The sequence below is a fragment of the Gopherus evgoodei genome, chromosome 3 (genome assembly GCF_007399415.2).
Source record: "Gopherus evgoodei ecotype Sinaloan lineage chromosome 3, rGopEvg1_v1.p, whole genome shotgun sequence".
NCBI classification, from domain to species: Eukaryota; Metazoa; Chordata; order Testudines; family Testudinidae; genus Gopherus; species Gopherus evgoodei.
In genome coordinates this window covers 83,790,881-83,813,139 of record NC_044324.1, presented here as the reverse complement: position 1 = coordinate 83,813,139, position 22,259 = coordinate 83,790,881, and the positions used below count along the sequence as shown (strand labels likewise).

At 39.4% G+C, this 22,259-nt stretch overlaps 1 protein-coding gene across 2 annotated transcripts in view; it reads left to right on the top strand.

Moving 5' to 3' along the window:
* The window catches only part of MMS22L (MMS22 like, DNA repair protein), a 159,169-nt gene that overhangs the window by 49,821 nt on the left and 87,089 nt on the right, over positions 1–22,259 (top strand). For both annotated transcript variants that reach the window (XM_030555976.1, XM_030555977.1), the window contains exons 12-15: positions 4,095–4,157; positions 8,925–9,044; positions 9,483–9,709; positions 13,475–13,984. In XM_030555976.1, the coding sequence (XP_030411836.1) occupies positions 4,095–4,157; positions 8,925–9,044; positions 9,483–9,709; positions 13,475–13,984 (920 nt within the window). The remainder of the gene's footprint in view (positions 1–4,094; positions 4,158–8,924; positions 9,045–9,482; positions 9,710–13,474; positions 13,985–22,259) is intronic.

Genomic DNA, 22,259 nt, shown 5'->3' with positions numbered 1-22,259 from the left:
CCAGGCAGGACAGAATGTTTTCTTTAGACATGAAAGGGGAGGGGGGAAGGGGCTGATGGAGCTCAGCCTCCAGTTGCTATGATGAAGACGGTTACCAGCCATTCTGTACCATCTACTGAGAATGACCGGGAGTCATTCCCATTTTTATCCAGGTGCCTCCGGCTGACCTCACCTAAGGCCAGCCAGGAGCACTCACGGGCTGATGATGACGATGGATAGCAGTCATATTGTACCATCTGCCACCGGAAAGTGGATGCTGGTGTTCAGCGCTGCAGCACCCCATCTACCAGCAGTGTGCAGTATACTTAGGGTGACATTGAAAAAAGATGAGAATTTTTTTTTTCCCTTTTCTTTCGGGGGGGGGGAAGGGTGTAAATTGACAACAGATACCCTGAAACACCTGGGAAAATGTTTTTGACCCTTCAGGCATTGGGAGCTCAGCCAAGAATGCAAATACTTTTCGGAGACTGCGGGGACTGTGGGGTAGCTGGAGTCCTCAGTACCCCCTCCCTCCCTCCCTGAGCGTCCATTTGATTCTTTGGCTTTCTGTTACGCTTGTCACGCAGCATTGTGCTGTAGCTTCTGTCTATCATAGCATGGAGATTTTTTCAAATGCTTTCTCATTTCATCTTTTGTAACGGAGCTGTGATAGAACAGATTTGTCTCCCCATACAGCGATCAGATCCAGTATCTCCCATACGGTCCATGCTGAAGCTCTTTCTGGATTTGGGACTGCATCGCCACCCGTACTGATCAGAGTTCCACGCTGGGCAAACAGGAAATGAAATTCAAAAGTTTGCAGGGCTTTTCCTGTCTACCTGGCCAGTGCATCCGAGTTCAGATCGCTTTCCAGAACGGTCACAATGGTGCACTGTGGGATACCGCCCGGAGGCCAATACAGTCGATTTGCGGCCACACTAACCCTAATCCGACATGGCAATACCGATTTCAGCGCTGCTCCTCTCGGGTAGGAGTACAGAAATCGGTTTAAAGAGCCCTTTATATTGATATAAAGGGCCTCGTTGTGTGGATGGGTGCAGGGTTAAATCGGTTTAACGCTGCTAAATTCAGTTTAAACGCGTAATGTAGACCAGGGCGACTAAGGGTGTAAACTTGGACATTGAATTCAGTGAGAATTTTAGCATCAGTTTCTACGGAGGCCTTGGATTTCACCCTAGATTTCTCCTGGAAGTAGTATAAAGGAGACCTGGTGATTTTCCTGTGTTTGATTTTGGCTGTAAGAAGTCTTCCAATCTCCCCTGCCCAACTGTTATTGGACACTGGTTTTAAGAAGCCTTATATATTTATGGTGTGAACTTTGGCTATGGGACGCTAGCTGTGCTGCTTCTGATATACTGTCTGTGAATCTGGGCTGGATAGATATCTTGATGGGTTTACTAGAGCTGGCTGAAAGCTAGAATTTCCACTTTTGGGGAAATTCTGAACAAAATTTAATTCTGGTTTGGAATAACAGTTTTTTTGCATAACAATAATCAGAACATATGGTTCTGAAAATTGAGCCAGAAACCTGGAGCTTGGTAGGTAGGGTAGATAAAAACCAATAATTAAAAAAAATGGTTTTTTTGTTTAAAATATTTTTAAAACGTATTTAGAATAAATTGGCAAGCTATGTTATATTGTAATCTATTAAAATAATTTAAATTATATAAATAATATTAAGCAGTACATATTTGCTGCTAAATTTTAAAGAAAGTCAAACCACTGAATGATGCAAGTTACTTGCTAAGCCTCTGCAACCAGGCATTAAAGTGCTAAACCAGCTTTTGACAGCAGTAGCCTCTGCTGCAAGTGCTGAGGGAATATTTTCTTCCTTTCAGTTTATTCAGTTAGTTCAATTCAATGACTTGTTCATTTGAAGTTAAGAAACCTGTTGGGAGTAGAAAAAGTAAGAGCTTGTTTTTCTGTACCAGTTTATGAATAAAAACGAAGTATGAAAGAATGAGATCTGCTAGTTCTAAAATCTTGATGGACTTGATGACCAGGAAGAATCAGTTTAATTCATTAATTATGGACAATTCTTACTTTGTTTAATAAATGTTAGTTTTATCAAAACATGTTTTGTATTTAAACTTTTTTTTTTCATGTGTATCCATCACATTTAAGGTAGTTTTATTTAATAATAAAAATGCTATTTGTTTAACTTTAAATTTCCATCCAAATAGGGCTTGACAAATAATCACAAGTAAAAATTAATAGTATAGTAAATAAGAAATGCATCATTGACCATTTTCTAACACGATGAAAAATTAAGAAACTGAGTATATGTAAATTAAGCTATATAATTGCTTAAATAAATATGTATAGATACACTACATTGTATCTTCCTGGTAAGCAAAAAGGAGGACCAAATTTATGCTATAGGCTAATATTTAATTGCAGATCAACATGTTTGAACAAGTACAAGCCAATGAGAATCAACCTTTCTATAGAAAAATAAGTCTAAAGTAGAAATGCAAGCCATGACTAAAATTGATCGGTTAACCAAGTTTTCTTGCTTGCTGATTGAAATCATGGTTAAAATTGGTGATTTAATTCAATCCACCCAGTTGGGAGCCAGGGCTCCCAGGTTCCAGAGTAGGAGCCCCGAGAGCCCCGGCTTAAGCTAGGCTTATCAGGGCTTCCAGGTTCCCTGCTGAGGAATCAGGAGCCAATCCCAGCTTGAACTGGAATACTCAGGGCTGCCAGTTTCTCTGTCTGTGCAGCAGGGAGCCTTTAAGCCCTGAGATCTCCTGCCCTGGGGCAGTTTGCATGGTAGAGTGTCCAAGAGTTGTGGACCCTGGAAGTCCTGAGGTCCTTGATTCTGAGGCAACACTGCCCTGGAGCCATGGACCTTGGAAGCCTGCGCCCCGCAACAACCTGCAGGTGAGCTGGCAGGAAACCAGGCAGGTTTGCAATGGACCCCTGCCTGTGTTTTTTTGGAAGTTCATTGAAACTGTTTCTGTGAAACATTTCAGTGTTGACAAGTCAGCATCTTCTGGTGAAAATCTGTTTTGCAGGAAAATTCTCAACTAGCTTACTCTCTGAGGTTCATGAAACCAAAATTTTACTTTTCCAATTTTCTCTATTTGGTGTTCAAAATAATACCAAAGTCTAAAATATAAGAGCCAAATATGAAGTGGAAACATTTATTAATATTTTTATTTAATATTCTATAAAAAGCCTTTGTTCCAGTGTAGATGTATCCTAATAGGCCCATTGCTTCTCTCTTACTTCAGGCAACAAATTTACTATCCTCATTCCTAAGCAAATTTACTGTCCTCATTCCTACTGTCCTCATGCCTTAATATATGCCCATTTTACCTACTCTTCTTCCTAACAGAATGACATGTCTTTACCTTTCAAAATGGGAGTATGTTTCCCCTTTGCTGTTCCTTTCTGTTCTGTGTTCATTCGTCCTTGTCCTCCTCTCCTGCAGGCCCATCCTTTGTTCACCTCTGACCTCTAGTATTAATTTGTGAAGAACCAGCACCTCCATCAGCAGTTCCTTTGAACAGTTTTTTTGTCATGCAAAAGTGTGATATCTGCTAAACTGTCAAATGACACTAGTGTTGAAAAGTAGACAGCAGTATATCTTTTTACATGTTAGTGTTTAAAATTCTCTCTTAGCTGGGATAGGCACTGAACTGAACCATAGTCATGTGAAGTAGGAGAGGATAGTTATTTTTTGTCAGACATGAAGGTGATGAATTATGATCCTTGCTTGATTTACCCTACAATCTTTTGAGCTAGACTTTGTCTAGACAACAGATTATACTCTGGACCAAGTTGGTACTGACTGACACTTATTAGCATTAATCTCCTGACAAGGTTAGAGTAACACTTACACTATAAAGACAGAAATAAAGAAACATTTTTTTTAATTTTATTTTTGAGAGTGAAAATAGCCTAAAGTTGGGGGAAATATCAATTGAATACATAAATGCAAAGGGACTCTTAAACAACTATTTCAAAATGCTTTCAGGAAGTGGAAAATTTTAGGAAATCTCTTATACTCTTGTTTTCGTGTTTTACAATATTATATAATGTCTACTGTGAAAAAACGATATTTAACATTGACAACCATTCCTTTCCAGAAACAAGTAGAATCCAATTGGCATTTTGTGGAAGAACTGCTGAAAAGGTCCACTGATGCTCAAGTAAGTACAGGGAGGAATAAAGAATAGCGTTTGGGGTGATTTTTGAGAAGCACATGAAGCAAAGTATCCAACCAACAAGTTTTGTCTTTGGAATTTAGTTTCTTTATTTTGATTGTATGAACATCCTTGATGTAGCTGAACTAAGACAGTGTACAGTTGGCTTCTTGTTAGCGACTACACTTACTTTAAAGTGGTTGTGCTTGATGTTAAATTGTCAGATAAAGGGAAAAGATAATTATCCTGGAAGTGCATGTGGCTACTTTGACAAGATGTATTCAGAATAAGAGCTGGATGCTTAGAAAATGTAAACTGTACACTGAATGTAAGGCTATCAAGTTGGGAGAGATAGTCACTGCATTGAAAATTCAGCTATATCCTCATCACAGCAGGAAGGTGACTTGCCTTGCTGAGCAATTTGTCTTACAGGCTTGAATCAACTCTTCCTGATAAGGTTCTAGTTTCTGAGCATTCATTTCATACTTTATCATTTTTTTTTTCTGCAGAGCTGTTAATGCATTGCTTCATGGCCCAGAGGTCAGAACTGACCTCCTTTTAAAGAGCTTTTAAATATGCTGTTCTTCAAATTTTTAAACATGTTACATTGCAGCTCTGTATATGTCTTCTCAAGTTGTGTGGTACAAACCGTAATTTCTGTAACAACAACAGCTACAAAAATAATTCTATGTGTGTAAGACTACCTGCATACTAAGCAATAAGAATAAACCTGCTGATTATTTCCCTTTTGATCCCACTTGAGAGAAAAACATGTCGAAATATGATACGGTTGAAAGAGGAAGGTGGTTTTTCATTTGGGCCTTCTCTACACTATGGTTGAAGCCATAATAAGGGGTGCAGTGTTTCTCACAAATACAGTTGTTGCTAGCACAGCTCTAATGTAGTTCTCCTGACCGCTGAAAAGAAAAAGAGAAATATATTTTAATGGCACTAGATATTATGCTGTAGACTATAATCAGACAGTGCTGCAAAGTTTTGCTTGAACAACTCTTGGAGGGGAAAAAAACAATGAACTACTTTGCTTAGAGATGGCAGGGTATCAACAACCACGTTTGTATTTAAAAACAGTTACTGTTAGCACAGTTTAATGTTGGAGAGAGGTCCTAGAGTATGATAACATGGCTGCAGAATGAAGACCAATCTTATCTAAGAGGACTCTTTGTTAATTGTGTCCTACTGTGAAAATCTATTAGAGGTTTACCTTTGTTTTAACATCTATCCAAGGCATGTGTGCAGGGTGCGAATGTACTGTCTGGATTTTGTTTAAACACTTGAATACGTAAATGTAGTCTATATAAAAATGGGTCAGATGTTGTAAAAATTGACTTTCACATCGACAAAGGAAGTTTATCCTCAAACCTTAATTTAAATTGTAAATTGTATTTCAATTCATGTTAGTATCTGTGGTTTTAATCTGTAATCCTGCAGCAGCTGTGAGAAAGTTATGTTCATGTACCTGTTTTTGTTTAGAGAAGTCATTTGGCAGAATACTAAACTAACTCTCTTATTTTCATGGTTTATTGAATATTTCAAAGTGTGCGTAACTGCATCCATATCAAGGGTGTAGTACAATATGTACATTATAGATGCATCAAGGATTTCAGAAGACTGTGAGAGAAACTAGAGAAATTTGTGATGGGAATTAGATGCTTAACATTTGGTGTTATCTTATTAACCATTTTCCTCTGCTCTGTCTTTTTATACCAGCATTTTTGAAGGCAAAGAAGACAATGCTAGTTTTATTGACATCTTGTACAAAATGTTCTTATTCTGTTGTGAATGCGTAATGTTTTGTAGGATTTTATTTTTAAAGAAAAATGCAGGTAAAGTAGAAGAAACTTCTTATGTGCTAGTTAAACAAATTTTGAATGAAAGTTTAGAATTCCAAATAGCTGGGGTTCCACCATCAGATATAAGTCGTGGGTTTTTTTGTTTTTTTTTAAACAAGGTTAATAATGACACCGTAAGAGGCTCTTTGGGGATCATTGTTCTAAAACACTAAATCCTGATTCTTCCATCAGAAGGAAAACTCCATCTTCCAAGCTGCAGAATGGTTTAGGGATATGTTCAGGTCACCGACAATGGTCTAAGACGACAGCTGGATCATTTTCTGTTTAAGTGGTTCATTACTTAATATTAAATGGCTGCTAGCTTTGTGTAGAAAATACTTCTATGGGATTGTTCAATATTGTGTGTGTGTGGAATCAGTAAAAAAAAACAAAACCCAATAAAAATAATACCTATAAAATAGGTTTTTTCATCAACAGACTCTGTGACATGTAGGTCTTCACTGTTGCTGTCCCAGGCTTCCTATGGCCACCTTGCGTTTATCTTTTGAGTTATCCTCTGGTATATTTAAAATAACTGTCACAAGGACTAGATAATGTAGGTGTGGGAAGGAGAGAAGTGCAGCAGGTTGGCAGATCAAGGGAGCAGAATCAAATGGAGGAACAGGTGCTGTGGTAGTAAAAGCCAATACATGACTGAAGGGTGGATAGTGTTGTTTGTGAAAATGGTAAGATAAAGCAATTGGAATTAACTGCTCAGGCCTGGCCTCAAATTACTCCACTTCGTTGGTAACACTGACTGGGTATATCAAGAGTTGTGAGGCACTTCACCCTTAGCAGGAGGAAGCCTGTCTGTTCCTTACGTGGGTCAGCTTCCTAACTCTGCCGGCCACTGGCAACACAAGGCTCCACTCCACTCTAGGCTCCACGAGCCCCTGCAGGTTAGTGCTTGGCACACCACAACCCTCAAGCCTTCTGCATGTCTCTGTGTCCAGCCCCTGGTCTACTGGACACTTGCAATATTCACGGATTTGCTTTCAAAGAAACAGTATAGCCTAGTTCACCAGTTCTGCCTCAGATTGCCTCTCCACTTAACGTGCAGCACTTAGATGTACTTGGTTTCCCTATAAACGTACGCTATATTTAACAAAGCATAGAGATTCAGGTAATAGCAGGTAGATGTATTGGAACAAATGATTACATATGGAATAAAATCATAGCATGCATTCTAGAGCCTGGACTTAATAAACTAGGCATTCTCATGTCTTGTCGTGTGATGATCACTTAAAGTCCTTGCAGCACTTTATAACTATGATCCTCCTTTAATGAGACAGGCAAACGACCCAGTGTGTTCCTTTGCCCCCCAAAGATATACAAGTCTTTACTTGTCTTCATTCATAAACAAGACATCTCCTTGCTGTTTTGTTTTGTTTCTGTAAAATTTCTCTCTTGTAGCACAGATAACCTTTTGAATGGCGTCTGGCTCAGTGTGCAAATAGGCCTGTATTGTGAAGCAGACAACTAACAAATGAATAGACCATCTGTTACCCCCTGCCTGAAAGGACCACGTCCAAGGCATGTCACCTGTGGGTAACCTGCCTTAGCTCCAAGGCTTTAAGAATGTAATTTTCAGTATAGATACAAAACTTCTTAAATTTTTATCCGTACATATATTTCACAATGGTTATGATGACATACCCATCCTTCAGAGAACTCCTGAGAACTACAATAGCAGCTGCAAAAAATAATCTTTAAGAACTCAATAGAGTTGAACCATTCATCTGTTGGCAGTATAGAGATAAGCAGTGATGAGATCCTATTCATGTGGTACATATATCTGGGAGGTTGGGCATTAATATTATTTAATATTTATATTCCTGCAGGGCTCATCTCAGCATGATGGTCCCCAGGCAGTTAGTGCTGTATTAATGCCAAAGAAGACATGCTCCCTACTATCAAGAGTTTATAAGCTAAGAAGACTAGTTACATATGAAAGATGGGGGGAGATGTTTAGATAGTATCATTTTGATTATATCTGGTTTTGAACCCCTCGTAAGTTCTGATTATAACCAGCAGCACAGGAGTTCATATTAAACAAAAAAAGTAATCCTAAATGGAGAGTGCATGATACCCAGTGATATATAAAGTCTAGAGGACGGTTTCATGTTATATTTGAGATAAAATCTACAATGTATATCCTGTAGTAGAAAGCTGTTCTAATGTAATATTAGACACTGGGATAATGAAGGTCTGAAATCAAAGAAGAGCACAATGTTGTTTTTTGTTGAATTTTAAAGCTAGGTCCCAGATATAATCCTGTGGGCAAAATTATGACTCTAAGAATGGACACTATTTATTTTCTTCCTAAAGTCCTTGGTATAACAAGTCCTGCAACTTGATTGATGTCTAGAGAAACTAATACCTTGGCCTGTTGTAATTCTTGACATTATATGCAAGATATCCACTTTCCAATGTCTCCTCTGTCTAAAGGAGAGTGAAATTGTTATGGTTGAAGAATCTTAGTTTTCAGATTAGATTTATTCTCAGGGTCTTCTTTTACGGAGATTATCGATGTGTAAAATTATATTAAATGAAAAAACAAAAATTGGGAAGTCCTCAGCTGTAGTATATTCTTATACTTCTCCCCGATTGAACTGACCTCTTTATCTCCAGACTGATTCTGGCCTGCATATTTATACCTGGCTCTGGAAATTTCCACCACATGCTTCTGACGAAATGGGAATTCACCCACGAAAGCTCATGCACCAATACATCTGTTAGTCTATAAGGTGCCACAGGACTCTTTGTTGCTGTATTTGTCAGACATTTTCTAGCTCACTGCTCATAATAGTATATAACTAGAAATAATATTTATACAAGAAGTTGTCAGCAGTCTGGAAGTCTTGAAGTTATTTGTAATCTAGATGATTTTTTTTTTTAACAATTTTTTTTTCTTTCTTATAAGGCTGCTGTGTTAGAGGAACAGATACGAATGCATCTTCAGTGCTGTTTGACTCTGTGTAGCTTCTGGGACTTGAATCTACCTACTGTCACCATACTCTGGGAGTATTACTGCAAGAATCTGGTTAGTAGATGCATATGTGAAAAACGAGAGTTACAAGTGTGCACCCCTCTATTTGAGAAATTACTTTATGCTCTGAACCACTTGAAATAACAGTCACATTCGTGAAAAAAAGTTCTAATCTGTTTTAGCTCAACATGGGTTGAAATGCCCCATAAATTGCTACCATGTAACAAAAAATATTCTTTCTGAAAATCTCAATTTCTAGATATTGCTCATGTCATGGGGGAACTTTGGGGATGCGTTAAACTCCATTATCGTTTGTGCTCAGGGCTGAGAAAAGTGAAATTTCCTAAAGCAGTTCTGTACACAGTGACAGTGCGTTTTGTTCTGGGTGGCAGTAGTGATATGAAGATGGCCTTTTGTTGTTTATATGAAGGAATTTACATAGTTATTTAGCACTTAACGTTATTTCCTGCCTTTACTTTATTTTTCTTCCAGAATAGTTCCTTCACCATTCCGTGGCTTGGTCTGAAGGGTCTAGCAAGTGTTAGTAAAACTCCTTTGTCTATGCTCGAATTGGTGAAAAGCTGCTGTTCTGACCAGCAGAGCCCTGACCTGTATAAGTCCAGCAACAGTTACCTAATTTTTCTCTGTATTTTGGCACAAATGATGAAAGAAGCAATGGACAGCAATGTAACCCATCCCTGGAAACAAATTAAAGGAAGGTATGGTAATCTTTTAACTTGGCAGGTGCCATATACCAGTAGTTCCAGTAGTTCTTTCTTTCCTTTCTTCATAGCCATTTCAACTTTTCCACATTTGAAGTTTCCTTTTTTTGTGAGGTTTTAGTTTTCTTACTTTGTGAGTTTTGAAATAGGGCCAGAACTATAAAGGAATAATTAGGCTGTGTACAAAGACATATGAAAAATAGTTAACTGAAAATTAGTTTTTCTAATTTAGTATGCGTGTGTGATGAACTTGCAAATCTTGTATTTTAAGAACAACTTCTGCTGATCAGTGAATGTGCTATACATTTTCAAATGACTTGCATTTACAATGGTTTAATCTGTAAACATGTAGATTTTCACTTTGGACCACAACTAAATCGATCAGTATTGTTCTTGGATGTAGCAAACTATTAGATTAAGTTCTGGGTATTTTTGCAATATCTTTATTAAGATTTTATTGGAATACAGTACATTTATTACCAGAAAGGAAAGTTACCTTGTTTATCACAATACAAAGTTATACATATCACATTTCTGTTTTCTCTTGTTATATTCAAAAAAAGTTTAGAGGTTTTAAAAAATGCTCCCATGACCAAGTTTGCTGAATCAGTGTCTTGTTTTATTTAGCTATTTTAATTAGCCAGTTTGTTTTATTGAAAAGAAATTATACTTAATATTTCTCTTATTTTAACTTGATTTTTAATTCCTTAATTTAAGAGGGGGAATAATAATAGATAATCAACATCGTGTGCAAGTGTGCTCAACCAGCATTCATCATTTCTACCTTGAATAAGTCAATTATACAAGTAACAAAATTTTAACAGCTATGATTTTGAGATGAACTCTGTTTTCGGCAGCTAACTAAGCATTAATTGGTGCATGAAAAGCATAAATGCTTGTCAGTAGTAATTTACTACTAAACAACATTAATGGGATTTGCTATAATTTTTGGTAGCTAGATTTTAAAACCTAAACACCATTTCTAACTATTTTTCCAGGTAAAAGGATAGGAGGAAATTAGTGTTTATGGGAGTTAACTATTATGTGTAGAACTGGTCATAAATGGAGGGTGAAGATGTCAAGGTAGTATCCCCACTCTGAACCTTAGCGTCCAAAAGATGGGATACCTGCATGAACCCCTCTAAGCTTAATTACTAGCTTAGAAATGATAGAGCTGCCACCACCCAAAAATATAGTGTTTTGGGGCACTTTCTGGCCCCCAAACTCTTCCCTGGGGACCCCAAGACCCAAAACCCCTTGGGTCTCGCAAAAAGGGAAATAAACCATTTCCCCCTCCTTTCTTCCTCCCAGATTCTCCCCTCCCTGGGTAACACTGGGAGATCCCTGTGATTCAGCTCCTTGAATCTTAAAACAGAGAGGAAATTCACCTTCTCTCCTTTCTCCCACCAATTCCCTGGTGAGTGCAGACCCCCTCCCCTTGGGTCTTACACAAGAAATAAAAAAAAAAATCAATCAGGTTCTTAAAAAGAAAAGCTTTTAATAAAAGAAAGGAAAAAAAGTAAAAATTGTCTCTGTAAAATCAAGATGAAAAAATGTTACAGGGTCTTTCAGCTTATAGAGAATAGACAGAATCCTTCCCCCCAGCACAATACAAGTTGCAGCAAACAGAAGTACAATCCTTCTAGCAAAATACACATTTGCAATAAAGAAAATAATCAAAAGACTAAACTGCCTTTCTAACTAGTACTTACTAAATTTAGCAGAAGAGTCTTTTTCAGAAAGATTGAAGGAACGTGGATGCATGTCTGGCCTCTCCTAGCCCCCAGAGAGAACAAAGCAACCCCCCCCCCAAAAAAACCAACCAAACAAACAAAGGCTTCCCTCCACCGAGATTTGAAAGTATCTTGTCTCCTGATTGGTCCTCTGGTCAGGTGTTCCAGGTTTACTGAGCTAGTTAACCCTTTACAGGTACAAGAGACATTACCCTTTACCATCTGTTTATGACAGAAGAGTATACCATATTTTTTAACCCCACACAGTAAAAATTTGGACACACCATGCTGAGTCCTTTGTTCCCTCATATCTTAAGAAAAATATTAAAAATACGGTAAAATTTCTTTAGAGTTCAGTCTAACAGTCTCCACGTTAAAGGGCACCCATGTGAAAGCTTGGGCGTTTTTTCATACATTAAGAATACATAAATACCGGATATGCAAAGTAGCAGCATTTCTTCTTGCTACCATGCCACACATCACTTGACGACCAGTTATGTGACCAATGTAGCTTAAAGCCCCCCCATCACACTTTCCCACTAAATGGAAATTGCACTCTCAAGTGCCTCCGCCCTCTGTCAGTGCCCTCTCAAACAGGAAGGGTGTGGCAGTTTACACAAATGAGTGTGTTTGGGCGATTCCAGACTTTTGGGGAGAAGGGGTGAACATTCTGAAGAATAAGGGTGGTCAGTGGGGAATGCTGTGTCAACAGCTCCCGAATCCTCCTCCCACCCCTTTTATCACAAGGGGGATGAAGCACAAAGGTCTTATCACAGCTGTGGCAGTATAGCATAGGAGAAGAGGTATTTTCTCATGTACAGTGTTCTCAAGCCATTGTGGGATTTATAAGTCAAAACAGACATCTTAAACTCCATCTGGAAACCAGTGAGTGTATCCAGTGCAGAACCTGGAGCACTAGTAACACATGCTGCAACCTGAGAGGCCCCACTTAATATGCAGGTTGCTCGTTCTGTACCAGCTTAAGTTGATGGTGATGTGTTCAGTTCTGAAAGGGGGAAAGGTAGGAAGGAAACCATCTGAGCCAAAGCTTTGTTCCAGTAGTGCTGGCTAATCTCCTAATCTTTCAGCTAGAGGTGAGGCGCTTGCATCAACAGTAGTTGACATGGGGAGAAAGGTTAGGTTTCACCATGGGTTGGAAATTCCTTGGCATGCACCCTGGATTGGGAAAAAGAAGAGAAGGAATTAGCTTGTGTGACAAAGTTCTTCCTCTACCTTGGTGGGTCCTGCGCTTATTGGCGGATTTGCTCATCTCAGTGATCTTCCCCTCTGGTGGAACCCACAGTCTAGGTCAGCTCCTCCTGTGTCTGATCAGTAGTTAGCAGGTTTGGGGGGAACCTGGGCCCGCCCTCTACTCCAGGTTCCAGCCCAGGGCTCCTGTATGGGTGCCTCCTGTAACAGCTGCATGGCAGCTACAACTCCCTGGCTACTTCTCCATGGCCTCCTCCAAACACCTTCTTTATCCTCACCACAGGATCATCCTCCTGGTGTCTGATAATGTTTGTATTCCTCAATCCTCCTGTAGTTCACTCTCAGGTCCTTGTGCCTCTTGCTCCCAGTTCCTCACATGCAAATCTCACTGACTAACTGGGAGGCTTTTAACTAGTTCCAGACAGCCCTTGATTGGCTTCAGGTGTCCCAATCAATATAGCTATCTCCACTGCCTTCTAGAAAGATCTTAATTGGCCCCAGGTGTCTTGATTAACCTGGAGCAACTGCCATTTGTTTACCATGGTACTAGGGATTTGTTTAGTCTGGGGCTAACATACCTGTTCCTCACTACTTTACTGTAGCCATCTGGCCTTGCCCCATCACACTTGTTTCAGGTTAAAAAAGATTAAAAGGATGGGGGAGAGAAGAAAAATTTAAAAATAGAGAAGAATTGCTTAAAGTAAGTGTGTGGAGCTAGAGTAAAGGTGTAAAATGGGACTAAAACAGCTCTTCAAGGAGATGGAAAGAAATATGCTTTAACATACTTTAAACATTTTTGTATTTTTTTTTTAATATGTAGAATTTATTCCAAGTTCCATCAGAAAAGAATGCGAGAATTGACAGAGGTGGGGCTGCAGAACTTCTTTAATCTTTTCCTTGTGTTAGCGGCTGTTGCAGAGACAGAGGACATTGCAAGTCGGGTGTTGGATCTCCTGGATTTTCTTAGCCCAACCTCCATCAGCACATCTCAGAGAGCTCTCATTTGGAGAGGCTACTTTGCCTTCCTTTTGATGTATATTGAGAAGAACATGGACATCAGCGTTCTAGCTGAGAAACTTTCACATGCTTTCTGTGAAAAGGCAAAGGAGTTTTTGGTAACTAAGAATGACCACACGCACAAACAAAATCTCTGGACACCACTCTCCACTTATATTGATGGTGTTCAAGAAGTGTTTGAGACCAGCTGCTACTTGAACCTTTCCCAGGAAAAGTTGTTGAACGATGGATTTAGTATGCTGCTGCCGGCTTGTCGAGGAACTGAACTCAACATGGTTCTAAACTTCCTGCAGGTTGTTCTGTCCAGGCTCAGGTAAGTTATTCAGATAAATCATGAACACAGACTGGTATCTTGCTTTGTGTTTGTCACTAAATTGTGGTTGGTGAACCGATAAGAGGTGAAGCCATTTTAGATGTGGTGTTGGTGAGTATTGAGGACCTCATAGAACAACTGGTTGTAGGGAACAACCTTGGTTCGAGTGATCATAAGCTAATTCAGTTTAAACTAAATGAAAGAATAATAAAAAATAGATCTGCAACTAGGGTTCTTGATTTCTAAAGAACTAACTTAAAAAAATTAAGGGAATTAGTTACCTAGCACAGTCTTGAAACCAGTTAGATTTTGTGCTCCCACTGCTCCCCTTGGAAGGCTGTTCCAGAATTTCACTCCTCTGATAGTTAGAAACCTTCATCTGAATTTCAAGCCTAAATTTGTTGATGGCCCATTTATATCTATTTGTTCTTGTGTTGACGTTGGTGCTTAACTTAAATAATTCCTCTTCCTCCCTGGAATTTATCCCTCTGATGTATTTATAGAGAGCAAGCCTCTTTTGGTCACGTTTTCCACCTCCCCTCTACCAGGTCAGGATTGTTCTCCACAGCTGGGGAGATTCTGGTTTTGTGGTTTTGTCCGTTTTGCTGTTTGATGGCTTTGGAAAGCTCCCAGTGCTCCCAGGAGGAATGGATTAGTAGGGATAACTGCAGGTTAGTCTAAAGAAGCCAAGCTCTTTGAATTTCCTCTCATAAAGAAGGTTTTCCATTCCTTGGATCATCCTAGTAGCCCTTCTCAGCACCTGTAACATCTTTCTTAAACATGGGAGACCAGAATTGCACAAAGTATTCCAGATGAGGTCTCACCAGAGTCTTGTATAATGGTACCAACATTTCCCAGTCTCTACTGAAAATACCTCTCCTGATGCATCCTAGGACTGCATTAGCCTTTTTCATAGCCGCATCACATTGGTGGCTCACAGTCATCCTGTTATCAACAAATACACCCAAGCCTTTCACTTCCTTTGTCACTTCCAACTCGTATGTTCCCAGCTTATAGCAAAAAATTCTGTTGTTAGACCCTAAATGCATGACCTTGCATTTTGCAATATTAAATTTCATACCTTTCCTATTACTCCAGTTTACAAGATCATCCAGATCATCTTATAGACTCATAGACTCTCGGACTGGAAGGGACCTCTAGAGGTCATTGAGTCCAGTCCCCTGCCCTCATGGCAGGACCAAATACTGTCTAGACCATCCCTAATAGACATTTATCTAACCTACTCTTAAATATCTCCAGAGATGGAGATTCCACAACTACCCTAGGCAATCTATTCCAGTGTTTAACTATTCTGACAGTTAGGAACTTTTTCCTAATGTCCAACCTAAATCTCCCTTGCTGCAGTTTAAGCCCATTGCTTCTTGTTCTATCATTGGAGGCTAAGGTGAACAAGTTTTCTCCCTCCTCCTGATGACACCCTTTTAGATACCTGAAAACTGCTATCATGTCCCCTCTCAGTCTTCTCTTTTCCAAACTAAACAAACCCAATTCCTTCAGCCTTCTTTCATAGGTCATGTTCTCAAGACCTTTAATCATTCTCGTTGCTCTTCTCTGGACCCTCTCCAGTTTCTCCACATCTTTCTTGAAATGCGGTGCCCAGAACTGGACACAATACTCCAGTTGAGGCCTAACCAGCGCAGAGTAAAGTGGAAGAATGACTTCTCGTGTCTTGTTTACAACACACCTGTTAATACATCCCAGAATCATGTTTGCTTTTTTTGCAACAGTATCACACTGTTGACTCATATTAAGCTTGTGGTCCACTATGACCCCTAGATCTCTTTCTGCCATACTCCTTCCTAGACAGTCTCCTCCCATTCTGTATGTGTGAAACTGATTGTTCCTTCCTAAGTGGAGCACTTTGCATTTATCTTTATTGAACTTCATCCTGTTTACCTCAGACCATTTCTCCAATTTGTCCAGATCATTTTGAATTTTGACCCTGTCCTCCAAAGCAGTTGCAATCCCTCCGAGTTTGGTATTGTCCGCAAACTTAATAAGCGTACTTTCTATGCCAACATCTAAATCGTTGATGAAGATATTGGACAGAGCCGGTCCCAAAACAGACCCCTGCGGAACCCCACTTGTTATACCTTTCCAGCAGGATTGGGAGCCATTAATAACTACTCTCTGAGTACGGTTATCCAGCCAGTTATGCTTATAGTAGCCCCATCTAAATTGTACTTTCCTAGTTTATCTATAAGAATATCATGTGAGACCGTATCAAATGCCTTACTAAAGTCTAGGTATACCACATCCACCGCTTCTCCCTTATCCACAAGACTCGTTATCCTATCAAAGAATGCTATCAGATTAGTTTGACACGATTTGTTCTTTACAAATCCATGCTGGCTATTCCCTATCACCTTACCACCTTCCAAGTGTTTGCAGATGATTTCTTTAATTATCTGCTCCATTATCTTCCCTGGCACAGAAGTTAAACTAACTGGTCTGTAGTTTCCTGGGTTGTTTTTATTTCCCTTTTTATAGATGGGCACTATATTTTCCCCTTTCCAGTCTTCTGGAATCTCCCCCGTCTCCCATGATTTCCCAAAGATAATAGCTAGAGGCTCAGATACCTCCTCTATTAACTCCTTGAGTATTCTAGGATGCATTTCATCAGGCCCTGGTGACTTGCAGGCATCTAACTTTTCTAAGTGATTTTTTACTTGCTCTTTTTTTATTTTATCTTCTAAACCTACCCTCTTCCTGTAAAGCATTCACTATATTAGACATTCCTTCAGACTTCTCAGTGAAGACCGAAACAAAGAAGTCATTAAGCATCTCTGCCATTTCCAAGTCTCCTGTTACTGTTTCCCCCTCCTCACTGAGCAGTGATATCTTGTATGATATTCTGGTCTTCCTCTATATTGGCAATATGACTAAACTTTGTGTCATCACAAATTTTATTAGCATACTCCCAACTTTTTATGCCAATGTTGGTAATAAAAACGTTAAATAAGATTCGTCCCAAGATCAATTCCTGAGGAACTCCATTAGTAACCTCCCTCCAGCCTGACAGTTCACCTCTCAGTATGACCTATTGTAGTCTCCCATTTAACCGGTTCCTAATCTACCTTTCAATTCTCATAGTAATCCCATCTTCTTCAATTTAAGTAATAATTTCCCATGTGGAACCGTATCAAATGCCTTACTGAAATCCAGGTAGATTAGACCTGCTGAGTTTCCTTTCTCTAAAAAAAAAAAAAATAATTCAGTTGACTTCTCAAAGAAGATCAAGCTGTCTGGCACGATCTACCTGTTGTAAAACCATGCTGTATTTTATCTTAATTACTGCTCACCTCTATGTCCTTAACTACTTTCTCTTTCAAAATTTATTCCAAGACCTTGCATACAGTTGACGTCAAACTAACATGCCTGTAGTTTCCTGGATCTTTTTTTTCTCTTTCCTTAAAAATAGGAACTATATTAGCAATTCTCCAGTTATAGAGTACAACCTCCGAGTTTACAGATTCATTAAAAATCCTTGCTATTGAGCGTGCAATTTAATGTGCCGGTTCCTTTAATATTCTTAAATGGATGGAGATTATTTAGACCCCCAATTTAGATCCATTAAGCTGTCTGAGTTTGACTTTCACCTCAGATGTGGTCATTTTTATCTTCATATCGTCATTCTCATTAGCCACCCTGCCACTACCACTAAGCTCTTCATTAGCCTGATTAAAAATGGAGGCAAAGTATTTGTTCAGGAGTTAGGCCATGCCCAGATTTTCTTTAAACTCTACCCTATCCTCAGTGGTTAGTGGTCCCACTTCTTCTTTCCTCGTTTTCTTTTTATCTGACTATAGAACCTTTCACTATAGAAATTTCCTTTGCACGGTCCAACTCTGCTTGACTTTTGGCAGTTGCCACTTAAACCTTATACCTTCTCACCTCCAAGAGGTAGCTTTCCTTGCTGATCTACCCCATCTTCCATTCCTTGTAGGCCTTCTGCTTTCTCTCAATCACCTGGTTGAGATGCTTGCTCATGCAAGTTGGTCTGCAACCCTTCCCTACAATTTTTTCCCCCTGGCTTGGGATGCAACCTTCAGATAGTTTCTGCAACTTTGACTTAAAGTAATTCCAAGCATCCTCCACATTCAGATCCTTGAGTTCCTTGGCCCTAACTAATTCCCTATGCGACTATGAAAAAGGCTAATGCAGTCCTAGGATGCATCAGGAGAGGTATTTTCAGTAGAGACTGGGAAATGTTGGTACCATTATACAAGACTCTGGTGAGACCTCATCTGAAATACTTTGTGCAATTCTGGTCTCCCATGTTTAAGAAAGATGTTACAGGTGCTGAGAAGGGCTACTAGGATGATCCAAGGAATGGAAAACCTACTTTATGAGAGGAAATTAAAAGAGCTTGGCTTCTTTAGACTAACCTGCAGTTATCCCTACTAATCCATTCCTCCTGGGAGCACTGGGAGCTTTCCAAAGCCATCAAACAGCAAAACGGACAAAACCACAAAACCAGAATCTCCCCAGCTGTGGAGAACAATCCTGACCTGGTAGAGGGGAGGTGGAAAACGTGACCAAAAGAGGCTTGCTCTCTATAAATACATCAGAGGGATAAATTCCAGGGAGGAAGAGGAATTATTTAAGTTAAGCACCAACGTCAACACAAGAACAAATAGATATAAATGGGCCATCAACAAATTTAGGCTTGAAATTCAGATGAAGGTTTCTAACTATCAGAGGAGTGAAATTCTGGAACAGCCTTCCAAGGGGAGCAGTGGGAGCACAAAACCTAACTGGTTTCAAGACTGCGCTAGGTAAGTTTATGGAGGGGATGGTATGATGAGTCTACTACAGTGGCATGTAGCTGATCTGCAACTGCTAACAGCAAATATCTCAAATGGCTGGTGATGGGACACTAGTTAGGGAGGGCTCCTGACTTAATACAGAAAATTCTTTGCCACGTATTTGGATGATGGGTCTTGCCCACATGCTCAGGGTCTAATTGATCACCATATTTGGGCTTGGAAAGGAATTTTCCCCCGAGTCAGATTGGCAGAGACCCCTGGGCAGTTTTTGCCTTCCTTTACAGCATGGGGCATGGGTCACTTGATGGTTTAAATTAGTGTTAATGGTGGATTCTCTGGAACTTGAAGGTTTTAAATCATGATTTGAGGACCTCAGTAACTGAGCCAGAGGTTATGGGTCTATTACAAAACTGGATGTGCGAGGTTCTGTGCCTGCAATGTACAGAAGGTCAAACTAGATGATCATGATGGTCCCTGCTGGCCTTAAAAGTCTGTGAGTCTATAATGTATTAACTTCTCTGTAAAACAGAAAAAAACTGAAGAGGTGGCTCTTCAAGATTGTGAATTACATATTAAATTCTGAATTTCAATCCACAAATCTCTGTTTAGAAAATCTTTCTCTGCTGTTTCAGTCCTGAGGTTTGAGATCCCAGATATTTCTCTTTGCTCTGACTTGATGCCACTGTAGGCCAAATTATTTATTTTCCATTTTCTTGGACAGCATTGTGAGTAAAACCGAAGTTCTCTGGGTTTTGGCCCTTTTTAAAATTATAATCTCTATTCAATTAGTAATATTTAATTATATATTGCACACTGTGCTCTAATTTTCTGGTCATGTTTTTTCACCTATGCATTCATGCAACAATTCACCAGATAAGTGCCTAGTTAGGAATAAAACACATAAAATGGAGTCAAGAAGTGTGTGATGGAAAGAAGGAAATCCTATTTTATCACTAAATAATCAATTTTGCTTTGATTTATTGGTGTCGTTTCCAGCATTGAAATTGCCCTTCCTGCAATAAACATTTCTGTCTACTAATTCACTTTGGAGGTAGTCCTGCAGTTTAAAGCCAAAACTGCTTTAGGAGGTCTGAAAAAACATTTCCCCCATAATTCCACTGCAAGCCGTAATAAGACAGTTATTGATCTGCCACTACATGAGACCTTTGAGGTTGAGATTTGTGGAGGAGGGGCAGTGAGAAATGCACATTATGAATAGTGAGAAAAAATTGACCTGCATGTAAGATCTCTGTTTAGCTGGGGTACTTTGTTACTGTCTAGATAGTTTGCCTGCAGCTGTCAATAGCTTATAAATCCAAAGTCAACTGCCTTTCAGGCAGCCTTTGAAAAAAGATAAAGTGCAGTTGATTTATTAGAAAGGTTTTCTCATTTCTGTTCAACTGAGCTTATATATTGGAATACATTAGAGACTTCAAAAATATTGTGTATATTAACGAAAAGAGAAAACTACCCTCTGTGAGGAAGATGAACCTCTTACTCCCGCTTTGCCTTGGCCAATCTGGCAATGGAGAAAATCCTTCCCAGTTGCTGAGAAAGGAGTGGCTAGTGCAGTGCCACCAGCGGATCCTGACCAAACCTGGTCTTTCACCAGGCCATTTCCAAGGCTGTGAGGATGGGTGCCGCTCCAGTTGCTCTGGATATGAGAGAGGCTTTTCCTACACGGCTTACCCCCCTACCTACTCTCTCCGCCCTTCTAGTCAGGTCACTTGGGGAGTTGCGTCCTCTGCTTCTTAAAGAGGTATACCCTTTCCCCTGGCAATCCGGACAACTGCCTCCCTGCTTAAGATGTGGAATGGTCATTCTTCAGGCAATCTCATGGAAATCATTGGAGTACTTGAGGAATAAGGTACTTCACAACATAAGAAAGGGTATCAGTGTCTTGCCCCCAGTCCCGCTGTGCTTCAGTTTCTCCATATATAAAATGAGGTTGATAATACCTACTTAGCTACTTCACAGGGATGTTGCTTCGTTAATGTTTGTAAATCATTTTGATATCCTCAGGTGGAAGGTGCAAGAGAAATGTAAAATATTGATGGAGCTTCTCTCCTATACTAATAGGTGCCCTAAAAATAAATAAGGTAGATTAGCATCCTTCCATTCATGGAAGGAAAATAACATTAAAAACTAAATGGTAATTACTTAGTCCAGTCTGAATACTCTACCACTATATTTCTTTGTATCTCTGTATGCCAAGCAGAGGTTAACCAGATTGATGATACTCATTCTTAGCTGCATCTCTGACTTTGAAAAGAATGAAATGACTCACTGTAGCAATCGCTCCTGTTTTAAAATCCAGGTGGGAATAAGATAGCAGACCTTGCATAAATGTAATTTTTCTGTACACTGTACTGTGTCATAGTTTTATAACTGTATGACAGAGAATTTACAGGTAGGAAGGAAGTGAGATCACTGATTAAAGAGAGAAGCGGCTCCCTCTGGGCTGTTAGGAAATAATAACTTCATATGCCACTTTCTGCTAACCCAAGATGATGGCTCACAGGAGCATTCTTTATTGCTGATTAAGTAGCATTATGAAAATAGTGACTTGGTTATGTTAAGCAAATGCCTCACTATTTAAAGCTTAGAATGTCAAATAGTTTTAGCAAATCCCCTTCAACTTACCTCATTGCATTTCTGGAATCACATTTCTGGTTTCCCAATTACTTTTACTTGTAAAACTGTAAAACTGACAATCTTTCATTTGCAGAGTGGGGTGTAGCCCAAAGCTGTGCTTTAATTATGGCCATTCATGCTGCTGTGGTTGAGGGTCTGTCAGCATTTCCATTATAAACCTTTATTTTTAAGGGTTTGTATTAGCTATGAAAATTTGCTCTAGGCTAAACCTTGTATACAAGGTCCTGTAAGAGTGCTCATTTTCTTTTTTTCTTAAATAGGAGTGGGAAAGCAGATACCCCTTTTTTGCACTACTGCCTCTTTAATCTTTTTTTTTTTTAAATTGAAGCTTTGCAGGCTTTTCCATATTGTGCTGTCCACTAGAAAAGTAATAGGAGCACTAGAGTTTTCTATCTGTGGAAGATAGTATTAAAGTGGCAGGCTCTTCCACATAATTCAATATTTCTTCTATCTTTTTTTGCATTTAAGAGTATTAAATATGAGTAGTGTGCGTGGAGGGGGAATGGCTGTTTTTGTTAATAATTAATTTTTGATCAGTGATGATTAGGATGCTGTAGGCAGAAAACTTGTTAGTTCAGCATCTAGCACAAAGGGGTCCTGGTCCATGAGTGCATCTCACAGAACAAGAACTTGGTATTGTTTGTGGGATGTGGGGTGGGATTGTGAGGCTGTAATTAATATAGGTTTAAAAAAAAGTAGAGTACGTTAAATTAAAAATGTACTGATGAAGCCTTCTTGTATGTATTTGGGATATTCCATACCTAACGCAAATATTAGAGAGACAAGGTGGGTGAGGTAATATCTTCTGTTGGACCAGCGTCTGTTGGTGA